General features: G+C 40.3%; 1 protein-coding gene across 10 annotated transcripts in view; it reads left to right on the top strand.

Moving 5' to 3' along the window:
* MAP7 (microtubule associated protein 7) overlaps window positions 1–13,960 on the top strand; it is a 114,077-nt gene that overhangs the window by 89,312 nt on the left and 10,805 nt on the right. For 4 of the 10 annotated variants that reach the window (XM_053382010.1, XM_053382009.1, XM_053382005.1 and 1 more), the window contains exons 6-11: window positions 1,151–1,261; window positions 9,092–9,205; window positions 10,388–10,536; window positions 10,859–10,959; window positions 12,287–12,564; window positions 13,586–13,769. In XM_053382010.1, the coding sequence (XP_053237985.1) occupies window positions 1,151–1,261; window positions 9,092–9,205; window positions 10,388–10,536; window positions 10,859–10,959; window positions 12,287–12,564; window positions 13,586–13,769 (937 nt within the window). The remainder of the gene's footprint in view (window positions 1–1,150; window positions 1,262–9,091; window positions 9,206–10,387; window positions 10,537–10,858; window positions 10,960–12,286; window positions 12,565–13,585; window positions 13,770–13,960) is intronic. The other 6 variants (XM_053382006.1, XM_053382008.1, XM_053382011.1 and 3 more) reach the window with 3 other exon arrangements.

Below are 13,960 nucleotides of genomic sequence, written 5' to 3'. Positions count from 1 at the left end.
CCCTTTGGGGGAAGAACCCTCAAAATTACATATTTGTTATTTAAATTTATATCCCACCTTTTCAGACAATGATAAAATAAAACAATCGCATTAACGTATGAAACACACATAAAATAAACAAACAGCAAATATGGGCAGATATCCCTATTTGCTTCAGGGCACAGGGATAGATTTGTGCAAGCCTCTGCTCAAATAGTTCTCACATACTTATAGATTTTTTTAAAAAAAATATATATGTTAACTGGATTGATATTTAGCATGATATAGCAGTATATAAATAGTTTTTATAAATAAAAGAAGAAAAGTCAATTAAATCAGCTTTATATCCTCTATAATTTATTTACAGGAATTCTTAGAACTTCGAGTCTGCCTAACTTTTCGTCCCCTTCTTTGGTCTCCTTTCTTGGCATGGTGTGCTGGCTGTATTCACTCCTGTCTCATCTTAATAATACAGGTGCTCATGATTCTGAAGCATCCTGGTCAAAAGACTTACTTCCTTCTGGTTTGCATGACACATAAGCTAATATGTGGCTTACCGAGACTGAAAATTCAGGCACCTGGAAAGAAGCTTGCAGCCCCTTTGCCTCTGCTATGTCTTCTTTTTTTTGCTCCTACTACATGCTGGGCTACACCAAGCTTACACTTAGTCTATTGTCTGAATCAGGGCCTGTGGTTAAAACCTCCTCCTCCTTAACCATGAGCTGTAGCCAAGGTTTGTTCATGCAAACCAGAACGTAGTAGCCAAATGCTCTTTTTAAACAGATTTGTTTTTATAAAGCCCAAATATGGGTAGGCATGTCAATGCTTTCCCCATATTTCCTCCAGGCTTACTGCATCACCTTTATTGTAAGCACAATGAGATGGACATGGAAATCTCATTGTGTTTATTTATTGCCATTTCATTCAGATTTGTCTCGTTAAAATGCTGTTTGTTTGGCTGAATGAATAATGGTGGCAACCTGACATTATATCATTTTGTGCCCAGTCTTTGAGTCACCTACAAAGTCCCCTGAAAGTCCTTCCTGTTTGTTAAAGGTGCCATTTGATAGGAAGAAAACCTATTACTCTGGTATACTTTTCCCTCTAGAGGACTAGGAAGTTGCATTTCTGCATGTGGGCTGTCAATTAGCATTATTTCCATTTGTTTTAGATCCAGACAGGCGATCTGTTTCAACAATGAACCTTTCGAAACATGTTGATCCAGTCATTAACAAGCGACTCTCCTCCTCATCTGCAACATTACTAAATTCTCCAGACAGAGGTACAGTTTTTTTAAAAGGAACAACTGAAAGGAAAGAGCTAAAATGTTCTGTAAAACCTCAGCAACTATTAAAGGCACTTTATTTACATTGCAAAGAGGAAAGAAAAAAGCTTCCAACACAAGACCATGTTTTGGAAAGAAAAAAACTACCACATATCTGAAATATTGAAACTTGCCTGAATCAGTACACTTAGCAAGTGCTAAAAGCAGTGCTTCTGTCAGGTTTTTTAGTAAATGAATTGAAAACTAAAGAACCAACTCATCTATCTCTCCATACTGCATGGAATCCATTTTAATTTTTTGAACATCACCACTAGACCATACTCATTTGGTCATTTTATATTTTTTTAACCACTTAAAAACAAGTTATTGAATTTCTCCAGGGCATTCAGATAACTGGCTTAAGTTGGGTAAGAAACTGGATATTCAGTGACTCTGTGATCTTACACAGTGACTTGATTTGAAAGATAAGCTTTATTCCAAATCATATTTCAGTCTTTCGGCCGGAGGTGGGGGGTGTTCATCTAAATGAGATGCTTCTTTCATTTTAATGTTTTATTGGACATAGAACAAAAAATGGGGTCTGTCTCATATGTTCGTTGCTTAGAAACCGATAGATGAAATATACTATCTCAGTGTTAACCAAAAATATCCAGAGTGTTGTAATCTGGTTTGTTGCAGATACTCATTTTTTGATTGATATTTATTTATATATATATTTTTAAAAGGTTATCAATTATTTTAAGACAGTATTGTGAAACTGGTTGGAAGGTCTCATATGGTTGGTAAACCCAGCTTGCAATCCTATACACCCTTACCTGGGAGTAAGTACCATTAAATTCAATGGGACTTGCTTTGGGTAAACATGCGTAGGATTGTTCTGATTATGTCTTTGCAATCTGTGGGGTTTGCTTTCAGTATTTGTGTGTGCTTTTCTGCATGTATGGCGATATATGTGTCCCCATGCTGTGTTGTATGCCAAGCTGACAGTTCATATGCTGTAGCTTTGAAACATTGTCAAAGAGTGAATGATCTGGCTGTAACAACCTTTTAGGTAGCAAAGTACAATTTCTCAAGAAATTGTTCTTACACAAGAAAAATGGTTTATTTCTTTTCTATATTAATGCACAGAAACTTTCAAAGATCCCCTCCCCCCAAAAAGTTAACTCTTCTCTTAAAAAAAAGTTTGTTTAAGATTTATTATAAAATGTATTGGAAGCCAGAAAACAGATACACACTTCCTATTAATTGCAAGTGGTGTTTGTAGATAAGTGTGCCCATTTTCAAATCACGAATTGAGCTTTGAAAGGAGTGGTTGTAATCGCATGTGTTTTGCTCCTGAAAAGTGCTCTCCTTAAACTTACTTTCCCAGTTCCCCAGTACATCCATTCCATGACAATTTAGACTTCTGTATGTTCAGGCAGAAGTGTTCATGTAACATTTAAATGAATGTGGAAACCTAGTTTTGCTGTGAAAATGCAGAGTGATTTTCAAAGTTGACTCTTGTCCTACCAAACTTGGTCCTTTAGATTCCCAGCTTTAGTTGTTGGAACATGAAAGGGTTCTGAAGTGGTGTCATTAAGAGTTTTACCAGCTAGGTTTCTTCATATTATCAGAGATTATAGCTCTCATAGCCCTGGTGGCATTGCCTTTGAGAATGCTTTGACAGGAACTATACCAGTGGTGGGTGGAGCCAGAAGCAAAAGTGGGTGGAGTCTCAGATGTATTTCCCCCTCTATGTACAGTAGTACAGCTAGTTTGTCTCATATACCTCTCTCTATCTTGGATCTATCAGAGTTCAAGGACACATTCCATCCTGGCAAAAACTATCAGGGTCCAAGCAGAGCTAGAAAGGGGTGCGGCCTGTGGAGGATTCCATGGGCGAGGTAGAGAAGTCTAGAGCAGGCGTAGGCAAACTCGGCCCTCCAGATGTTTTGGGACTACAGTTCCCATCATCCCTGATCACTCATCCCGTTAGCTAGGGATCATGGGAGTTGTAGTCCCAAAACATCTGGAGGGCCGAGTTTGCCAATGCCTGGTCTAGAGAGCTGTATTTGGCCACAACGCCTGAGGTTCCCCATTTCTGATCTAGAGCAGTGAGCTGGACCACTGTGAGAGCTAACTCTCCACCCCCCCTCCCATTGCTGCATCCTTGTGCACTACTTGACAAGCCGCCTTTGAATCTGAGTCTCAAAAGCAGTTTTCCTTCTGACATGACATGATGTGATACTGGTATTAAGTGGAGGAAAACTATGTATGTAAAAGCTCTTCTGTAGTCCTAAATTGCATTTTTGGATCATGGCTTTAAATATGAATTGGAGCCAAGTGTCATATTTGCCTTTTAAACACGAGTATCTTTTGAGATAGCCGAAGAATTAAATGCAATTTTAAGGACTATCAATTATGTATTCCCCCTAAAGGGTCAGATTGTCATCTATCTTCTCCCCCTCCATTACACAAATGTATGGCTGGCAGAGCTATACAAAAGAATTCCAGTTTTTTCCTATTTGCCACCACATCTGCTACTAAGTTGGTAGAGCATGAGACTCTTAATCTCAGGGTCGTAGGTTTGAGCCCCACGTTGGGCAAAAGATTCCTGCATTACAGGGGGTTGGAATGGATGACCCTTGTGGCCCCTTCCAGCTCTACAATTCTATTATTCTAACACAAGAAGAGCCTGGCTGGACCAGGCCGACACTAGTCCGGTATGCTGCTGCTCACAGTGGCATACCAGATGGCTGTTGGTAGCCCACAAGCAGTGCATGAGTACAACAGGAGCAAGCTTGCCTATGAGCTTCAGCAGGTGATGTTCAGAGGCATACTCCCCCCAGTACTGGAGGAGGTACACAGCCATTGTAACTAGTAGCCATGGATACTTTCATCCATGAATTTGTCCAATGCCTTTTTTAAACCATGCAAGTCGGTGACCGTCATGTCTTCCAGCAGTGCCTTCCATATTTAAGTATGTGCTCTGTGAAAAAGTAATTGCTTTTGTCTGTCCTGAATCCTCGCATCATTCAGTTTCATTGGCTGATCCTTCATTCTGGTATTATGTGAGGGGAAGAAAAAGTCTATCGAGCCACATTTTCTGTTTGTGTGTGTATCTACTGTGTTTTTATGTGCGCTCTGCTGTATTTTTATGTGTGCACCCTTTGTCCTCTGCTCTTGTGGCTGTGTGGCATCTATGGTGTAGAACGAAAACCTGATTCCTGTGGCCCACCAGATGTTATCGTACGTCAGTGCTCAGGGATGTTGGGAGTTGTGGTCAAGGAACACCTGGAGAGCCAGCAGTTCCCCACCCTTGCTCCCCAAAATGGTGTTGCCTCACAAATTAGTCTCCAGATGGCCCTTAGCTAGGTCAGTTTCAGGAGCTAAGCTGTGATGTGCAAAAGCATGGCTATAAAGCTAGGACATTTTATTAAACTTTTCTCTACAGATCCTTCACCCAACAAAGACTCCCAGCTCAAAATATGAGGGGAACTTGAAGTCCTATCCTATGGATGTTTACTCAGAAGTAAATTCCCTATGCATAATAAATAGTACTAGTTTTTGGATCTCATACACACACCCGCTCCACTTACTTAGCTCCATGATGATTTCACAACAGGATTAGTAGAAAAAACATATTGTACAGAAAATGAAAAATAGCTCTCTGAACCAACTCCAGGACTGTAGCCAAACTGGCTTTGTTTTTAGATTGCGTGGGTGGACTCAGCACATCGGCTCTCCAGAAACCCACCCCACACATAGTGTAATCTGTGCCTGTCCAGGAGGTGAGATCGTATTGAGATCAACATAAATTGTACTGTCTGCAAAGCCCAAAGTTCTTTGAAAGCACAGGTTCTGCAACCTGATATAAGTCATATCAAAGAGGCCATTTGAGCTTTTGTCCAGCAACACCAAATAGGAACTACTGAAAGTGGCAAATTTGTCCTTGCCATTTAGCTCTTTGGTGACACCTTTCCAAGTAAATAGTTGTCTATACCCACCATCCATTTGGAGCACCCTAAGTAGTTTTCCACTAATGGATGCATTAAGGTAACACCACACAGAAGGACTACCCCTCAGTGACAGGCCACAAGCTTTGCATGCACAGGGTCCCTGGGGCAATACCTGCATTCCAGGTAGGGCTTGGTAAGACTCCTATCTGAAACCCTGGCTGAAAATATTTAGCTAGATGAGCTAATAGAGACAGATGGGTTCAGTACAAGGCAGTTTCATATGCTCTGTATATGTAGCAGTTTCCATGTTACACAAATTTATCCATTGTTAATTGTACTTAGAAGGACCAATTGAAATAATTGGACTTACTCGTTTCAGTGGGTCTACTCTGTCTCTATCACACATTGTCTCTTATGCATACAATAAATTGAGTACAGCTATTTTAATTGCTCAGAAAACTGGTTGTTAAACATATAAAATGCTAGCATACTTTTGCACGATTGCATTTTGCATTTAATTTTTCAATTATGCTTCTAGTAGGTAAAGGAGAAGGTGGCCCTTAGCTTTACTGTTGGCTTCCACAGTGCGCATAATTCAGATGGGTAAAAAATAAATGAATCAAATTGCTCCGTCTTTTTGCTCTAAAGCATAAAATAGATGTTCAAAACCTTTTACTGGGGATGTATCACACATTTCAGTTAGACCTGAATCCTGAGTTCATAAATATTCTGGTGCTGTTTACAAAATCTGAATAGTCACTGATGTTTTTAAAAAGTTCCATTCCAGAGTTACATTTAGCCCATTTCTTTCATTTACCTGTTTAGACCAATTTTAACAGTAAATGGCGTAGTTGTAGTATAGCAATAACAAAGTGCAATTTCCTTTCTAAAATCTAATCTGTTATGAACATATATTCACTAAATATCCTGAGGACGATAAAATACTTTCCCACTTTAAGCAATGTATTGGGTTTAGATTTCTGACATAAGTAAATTTTCTATTTGATAGGAAAAAATGGATACATTTTTATTTTACTTTATTGCACAGCTGTTTGATAAGCCAACCCAAGAGAATTACTCTTAATTGTTCTAGCATGACCCCTTGGGTCAATGAAAACTAAACGGGATCTCAAGACCTCATTTTTCTGAAGAAATTATACAACACTTAGCTAAGTGTCCTTCCCTTTTTCATAGTGCCTACATGGGGCTAAATTTAACTGATTCCCACTGAAACCTCTTCATGGCTATGCTTAGGAGAAAGTACCACAATGCATTTGAACTTTTCTTCCTTTTTGTTACAGTGCTTTGGAGTCAAAATTGTTCACCTTCCAAATAGTTTCACTTTGATTTCCCAGTGGAAAAATATCTCTGCTTTTCTCTTTTTTGATCTTCAGCTGGTAGAAGCTAACAATTAAAATTGTTTAGATATGGGGCAAATGGGCTTGTTAATTTCATCCATCAACATATAACTTTGTAATATCCTACCACTTTTCTCCTAGACATATACAGCATTTGTGTGTGTTCTGTCACCACATATATTCAGAACCTATTTCTGCAAAACTTTAGATTCAATTCTGTCTAACCTGTTCTAGGCATGGAAGCTCTGACCCAGTTTGTACGTTACTCTTCCTGTCCAACATGCTTATGTTATTACTCACCAGTACTGGAGGAACTGGATGTTGTGATATTTCTGATCTTGGGAAGAAGCTGCGATGTTCTACAACTTCTCTTCTCTGGCATTACATTGCTGGCAGGGGGAAAGCACCAACAATGACAGGAGGGTGTTACCGCCATGCACCTTCCTCTTAGTACATAAGGACCTGCATGCACAGAAGAGATACATGTGCATAGCCCACCACCACACACCGGCCTCTAATTTTGGCCTAGAACTGTATTGATAGCAAATTTTACAGAAGCATGTAAAACGTTCATGATAGCAAGTGAAGTTGTGCAGTTTGTTTTGCTTTTCTGGTACAAAATTTGGGGGTGGTGTGGTACAAATGCATTATGTTGTTAACTTGGCAATTAGCTTTTACAACTTTTTCTAGTTGCTAATAGATAACAGTGCTGACTCTACTTTTATTATTTCTCAATATTGAACCACTGCAGAACTGGGAGAAACAAATGATTAGAAAATAATCAGTTCAGTAACCTATTGCACTCAGGTTTTCCAAGGAAAATTTGTATGGGAGAAAGATATTTAATTCTTCCCATGCCTACTGATTATGACTTGCAAATCCCCCCTCCTTTTCCCCCCTACTTCCAGTTTCAGAGTCTGACTTGAGAGAAAAGTCTTGAGAGGGTAAAATGCTCCCCCACACTCAGTTTCACCCATGCATTCATGTTAAAGGGAAAATGCAAGGTTCCAAGCCCACAGTTTGCCTCCAAGCATGTGTTTCTATCTTAAGTTTCAAGGTGCTGATACAGAAGAAGCAGGAGGCAGGGAAATGAAAGGGCAGCAAGAGCAATAGTACTCAACAATGTTTCTTCCTTGAATCTTTCAATTATTTTCCCTCCCATGAACTTGTACTTTGCTAGTGAACAGTTTATTGAAGCGAATGTGTGTGTACGAAGTGGCGGAGAATGAAATCTGCTGACTTTCATAGTAGGCAGAGAAAAGTGGTGCCCGGAACAGCTCATTGGGGGGAAATAATGCAAATGATGTTCCTCAAGATTTTACTGCAATGCCTCCCCCCCCCCTGCATTTTTAAGATTCAAGTTTTAATGGCCACAGATGTGCCTTAATGGGGGCATACATAGTATATTTTGTACTTTATGTAATCTGTCTGGACATGGTTCTATTAACGAAAAACCTCTTTTGCAGCAGTTTATTATGTAAGAGCATTTATGCAGGCAGCCTACTATGAATGTGAGAAAATTTTTCTTCTGCAACTCCATTTTTCCCGGGGTGATAAAATTAAATTAGAAGGAGCATTCAAGTTCCTTCCAGGAAAAGTTTGAGATGTGATTTGTGCTTCAGGGTTAGATGAAGTCTAAGTTGCACTTGGAAACAAGGGCTACTGAAGTTAAGTTGTGATTAAATTGTCCCCTTGGTTTCAATCAGACCTGTGTATAGCTAACTTAATCTGGATCCACTTATATAATGCTTTTATCTGTCTGTTTCTCTGTGAATGCATACCAGTTTCAGAAGAGATTACTTCTTTCCCCACATTGGAAGAATTGTTTCTCCATGTATGTGAAAAGCGTGACATAACCATCTGAAAAATGGACTTTGAAGCAATTCTAGTGTGTCATGAAACCCTGTGTTAGGCGAGAAGCAGATTGATGAAGCTTATTGGGCAAGCTTTCACACTTTCTGCCACTACTTGTTGCAGATTGAAAGGAAGCATGTGCATCTCCTTCGTGTGGAAAATCATGCAATGCATGTAGAACATGTGCATCTCCCATGTGTTTTCCTTTTGCACATTGCAAGAAGCAACAGAAATGGAGGCAGTTGCATTTCAAAGCTTCTTGGAGTGAGTGAAACAGGCCATGGTAAATGTTTTCTTTGTGAGAGCTGATAAATAAAAGACATGAGCAACGGTAGTGATGGTGCATGGCAATAATTTTTTTAAAACCTTTTACAATAAGCCACTCTATATGCTTCACATTGAAATACATATATTCTGGTTAGGAGTAACAGAACATCTATTGCTCATCAGAGCACTGTGATATATGTCAACAATTTCTTGAAAAGGTGTGTTGACAATAAAAAGTGAAATAGAAATAATACTATAAAAAGTAAATGGAGTGAGGAGTCTGTAGCTGTTTAATGTTTGTCATAAAAATATTCTTGCCAGGGGGCAGTGGTTTATAGCCTCTTTGTAGGGTACCTGCTCATCTATGGAAGGCATGTGATCTAACATCTTGCTTATATGGTGACACTCAGCTCGACGCCTGCAGCTAAGTCCATGGGAAAGCAGCGTTGTTAGCAGACTACTGACACCAACACATTCATTCTTGGCCAGAAGTAAAAGTGCAGCCACCTTGTCAGGAGATGCAGGTAAAATGAAAAACATTATAGAACTAATTCCTCTATTCAGTTGTGTTTCTTCTTCTTCTTCTTCTTCTTCTTCTTCTTCTTCTTCTTCTTCTACTACTACTACTACTACTACTACTACTACTACTACTGCTACTACAGTGGTACCTCATGTTACATACCATCCTCCTTACGAATGCTGTGGGTTACATGCTCCGCTAACCCAGAAGTAGATGCCCCTTGTTGCGACCTTTGCCCCAGGATGCGAGCGGAAGTCACACTCCGGCGGCACGGCAGCAGCTGGAGGCGCCATTAGAGAAAGCGCGCCTCATGTTATGAGCAGTTTCCTGTTACTAACAGACCTCCGGAACAGATTAAGTACATAACACGAGGTACCACTGTATATCTCTGCAAGCCTGTTTTAAAATGATGTTTGTCCAAGGTTCATAATGTATAGTTGATTCGTCCATAGATGGAATTAACTTGACTTTTCTTTAAAAGGTTCCAGTTGCCAGCAGAATGTGGCATTTCTCCATTAGCAGGAACTTGCTCCCGCAGCCATATTACAACCTCTTATGAATATCTAAGTATTCCCTGGTGCTTACAACTTCATTTCAAAAAAAGGAGTCTAGCAGGCATGGGAGAATAGAATTTGAAATATTTATTCTAGCTGAGGACCATTGGCTTTTCAGAGGAAGATTAAGGCATACATACAGTAAAAACATTTAGGGTAGACGGTAGATAGGCAATCCATATCTTTCCATAGAGAGAAATATGTTATAAAGCCAAGCAGTGTTTGCCTTATCCATACAAGAAAAAGTTATCTGTATTTGCCTTGTCCTTAAACTTTCTAGTCTATGCATTGAGACTCGACACCCCACTTCCACCCCCAAAAACAAACCCACACGCTGGTATAGTATTTAAAAATCCAAGAAACAAAGTCTAATTCAGTAGTGTAACCTTGGTGGTGAAACACTTGGCCTATTCCCATTTTAATGTCTCTGAAGGTATCCAAGGATGATCACATGATCTTTCTAGTTTGAGCGCGTCTCTTTTTCTCTCTGTATTAATATCTTATTTCCTTTCTTCCTCCTTCATTCATTCCTTCTTCCTGTTCCTGTCTCCTTCTCTTGACTTTCCTTTTACCTTTTTGGTTTTGTATATATTATGTAATTTTTTAACATAAAAAAACCTCCCATACCCTAGTCATCCCCATTTGTCCTCGTTCAGCATCTTGCAGCCCCATCAGCCCTCTCTCCTTCAAGGCCGTAAGCTGTCGGAATCCAGCAGACAGAGCAAAACTCTTTGGCACGACACCTGATGTTAGACGTAGGAGGACTACACATTCAGCAGGGGTAAGTAAGCTCATTAGTTATGAATAGGCTTATAGCTGTGGTGAAGCGAAGCTACAGAAATGATAGACTACACACTCTGCTTTCATCACAGAATATGGGTTTGGTAGACAACAAGATGATTAATGGAATATGAAGTTTTAAACAGCTGAGGTTTTTCCCCCAATAAGCAAATGCTTATTTCCAAACACCAGATACTATCAAATTTAATAGTAAAGGCAGCCTTTCTTTGTGTACTATCTCTTTTCCCATGCACAATGTGCAAAGTACTGCTTATTGAATCACATGGTGATGTGGCTGATTGAACCTCTTTGTCAAATTTTAGATGAGCAGAAAAGAAAAGGAAAAGGTCCTTTCGTTGTCTAACCCATCTGGCAAAAAAAGATCACGTTCACCTGCTACCTTCAGAAGCAAATCAGCTGCTTGGTAAGTAATTGGCTGGCCGCCTGTGAATCGCTTTAAGTGCTGTTTTCAGCCAGCATTTGCTGGAAAAATAGAATGTACATAGAAATGGAAAGAAAGTGCAACTGTTAGAGGAGTGGCCCTACTCTGATTTTCCACCCACTCACCTCTGGATTATCAGGAAGGCCTTCTTTAACCACTTGACCCTGGAGAATATTGGAACAGACTGTGATATCACACCAGACTGGGACACTCTGTCTCTGATGTATGCAGAGGACGATCATGCATGCGCAAGCTAAAGTGGACATGCTTCCCACAGCCTGCTAAACATGCAGCTGACATCTGTATGAAAGTACAGAGAGTAAGGCATTTCACACCACATGATAGCTACCTTGTAGCTAAGAAAATGGCCACTACTCATCTGCCTTGTTTTGCACTCTAGGACCATTGTACAGCTAACAAATGTTTGAAGAACCACCCTGATGTTTAATGATATGGCAGTATAGTAATCCTTTTATGGCAGTGTACAGATACTTTTATTTATTTATTTATTTATTTATTTATTTATTTATAAACAAATAAATAAACACACACACACACACACACACACACACACTGCTCAGGATCCAAAGAGTTCATTTACACACATCAGGGTTGTTGTTGTTGCTGCTGATGCATGTTGCTGTTGCATGTTTTGTTATGTCCAGTGGGGTTTGTAACTTCCCACCCCCACTCTGAACAGCCCTTGCTATATCACAGATTGCTCTTGAGAGTGGTCTTTAGTTCCAAGTGCTTTGCTGTGAGACATTGGAAAGGCTGCTTTTTTGAAAAATGCCTCTTTGGTATGCTGTTTACAGAAGTGCTTGGTTCTGGGCCACAGGGAGTTTCTCATATTAGAGAACTCTCGGTTGAGGCAGACTTTTGACCTTTGCAAGACACGGAAGAAGATAGCAGAACACAGGGAGATGCTTTATACTGAGTCAGATCAGTGGTCCACCTCGTTCGTTACTGTCTCCATTGATTGGCAGCTGCTCTCCAGGGTTTCAGATTCAGCTCTCTCTGGAGATGCCAATGATTGAACCTAGGACCTTTTGCATGGAAAGTCCCAGAGTTACAATAACCCATTGTTCTACTGTTCTACATCTAGTGAAGGCAATCCTGTTTCCATGGTGCCAGCATAATCTTTACCCATTGGCAAGAAAAAAGGGAAAGCTTCTCAGCATGATTGCAGTATTCTTCATGACTGTTCACAGCTAAATGCTTATCTGTATTTAGTTCTGTTCTTGCTAGTCTTGAAGATAAGTTATCAGCTATTAATGTTGCTGTTACTGTTCCTTTATGGCTCCAACAGGCATGCCTCTAGGTCTTTACCTTTCTTGCCTGGAACACCCAAAAAGGTGGTTTCAGCACATGGATCATCCAGAATCTCTTCCGCTCAACAACGCCCTCCCTCCCCTGGCAACATCCGACCCACCAAAAATGACCGCAAGGTGGAAAATGTGAAAAAAGAAATACAGCGGGAGTCTGAGAAGACCACTGAAGAAAAGACAGACCATGCGAAAGCAACCATCAGTCCCACAGTGGTTACAAACCAAGAAGCACTCCCTTGTAAAACAGAGACCACACAAAGTAAGACTTGACTTATTAGCATTCCAATGTGCTCCTAACTACCCTGGCCCATCTTCCAAACAGGTAGCATTTGGGTGCCATTTTGATTTGCTAAAGCCAGTGGGGGGAGTTGTGGCAGGCCTCCAAGTTTAATGATTTCAAAATGCTTCACATTCATTGTCTTTGTTGAGACTCCAAATTTTGGAGAGCCGTCAGGCAAGAAAACCCACAGTGGCCTCCTCCTTGGTGAGGGCAACCCTTGCTTTAATGGGCTTAGCCTTAGCACTACCTTAGCTGCCTTAGCACTACCTTAGCTGCCTAAGCCTTAGCACTACCATTGCTGCCATGTTCTTCCCCTCCTCACCACTGTTGCCACTGTCATCTTGTTCACTCATTAATTCACCCACCCTCTGGACCTGAGGGAGCAAGCAGGGAGGGGCTGCTGCTTCTCCCTCCCCCTCCTCTCTCACCACTCATTTATTATTGTTGTTGTTGTTGTTGTTGTTGTTGTTGTTGTTGTTGTTGTTGTTATTATTACACTGCAACTCTGGGCAGCTTCTGCCTACCTCCTTTTCTCAACATCAGCTAGCAGACCCTGCCTTGGCAATTTAAAATTTCCTCCTAGTTACAGAAGTTGCATAAATGTTTCCTGATTTTTGACACCTGATAAAAACTTTTTTGTTTAGGCAACTCTACCCGGACATGTAATTTTAATAAGTGTATTTGTGCTTTTTTAGCTGTGGATTTCTCTAGATTTTGATAATTGGACTGTGTGTACTGCTTTCAAAGTCTGTTTTACCACTGTTTTAATGAATATTTTATGCTGTTTTTCTTAAACCACTTAGAGATGCTTTTTATTTAATTTCTTTCTTTCTTTCTTTCTTTCTTTCTTTCTTTCTTTCTTTCTTTCTCTCTCTCTCTCTCTCTCTCTCTCTCTCCCTCTCTCCCCCTCTCCGCCTCTCACCTCTAATACCACCAAGATGCTAGGATGTCCAGGTACACAGAATATGCATTGCTGAATATTCCTTTCTTACTGTTTCAGTTCCTGCTCCAGTTTTGCCCTCTGCTCCTTCAGTTGCTTCACCACCTCCTATCTGTAGCAAGCCTTCTGCGGGGACAACAGACCCAGAAGAAGCAACCAGGTTGCTTAGCGAAAAAAGAAGGCTGGCCCGGGAACAACGAGAGCGGGAAGAACAGGAAAGAAGAGAGAGGGAAGAGACTGAAAGGTGACAATCTCAACATTTAGAAGAGATGTAGAAGATGCCCTTTTAGCACAGCTTAACATTTCTTTGCATGAGTCATAGCCCCCCAAATCACAGTGTTGAAAACCAGATATTGCCCAGCCCTGCTGTTTGCATCTACATAGTTCCACCTTATTTCAGAAATCATGATATATGGGTATATCACAATGTTTAGT

The sequence above is a fragment of the Podarcis raffonei genome, chromosome 3 (genome assembly GCF_027172205.1).
Source record: "Podarcis raffonei isolate rPodRaf1 chromosome 3, rPodRaf1.pri, whole genome shotgun sequence".
Lineage (NCBI taxonomy): Eukaryota > Metazoa > Chordata > Lepidosauria > Squamata > Lacertidae > Podarcis > Podarcis raffonei.
The sequence above is the reverse complement of the archived record's forward strand: the minus strand, read 5'-3'. Positions and strand labels throughout refer to the sequence as shown.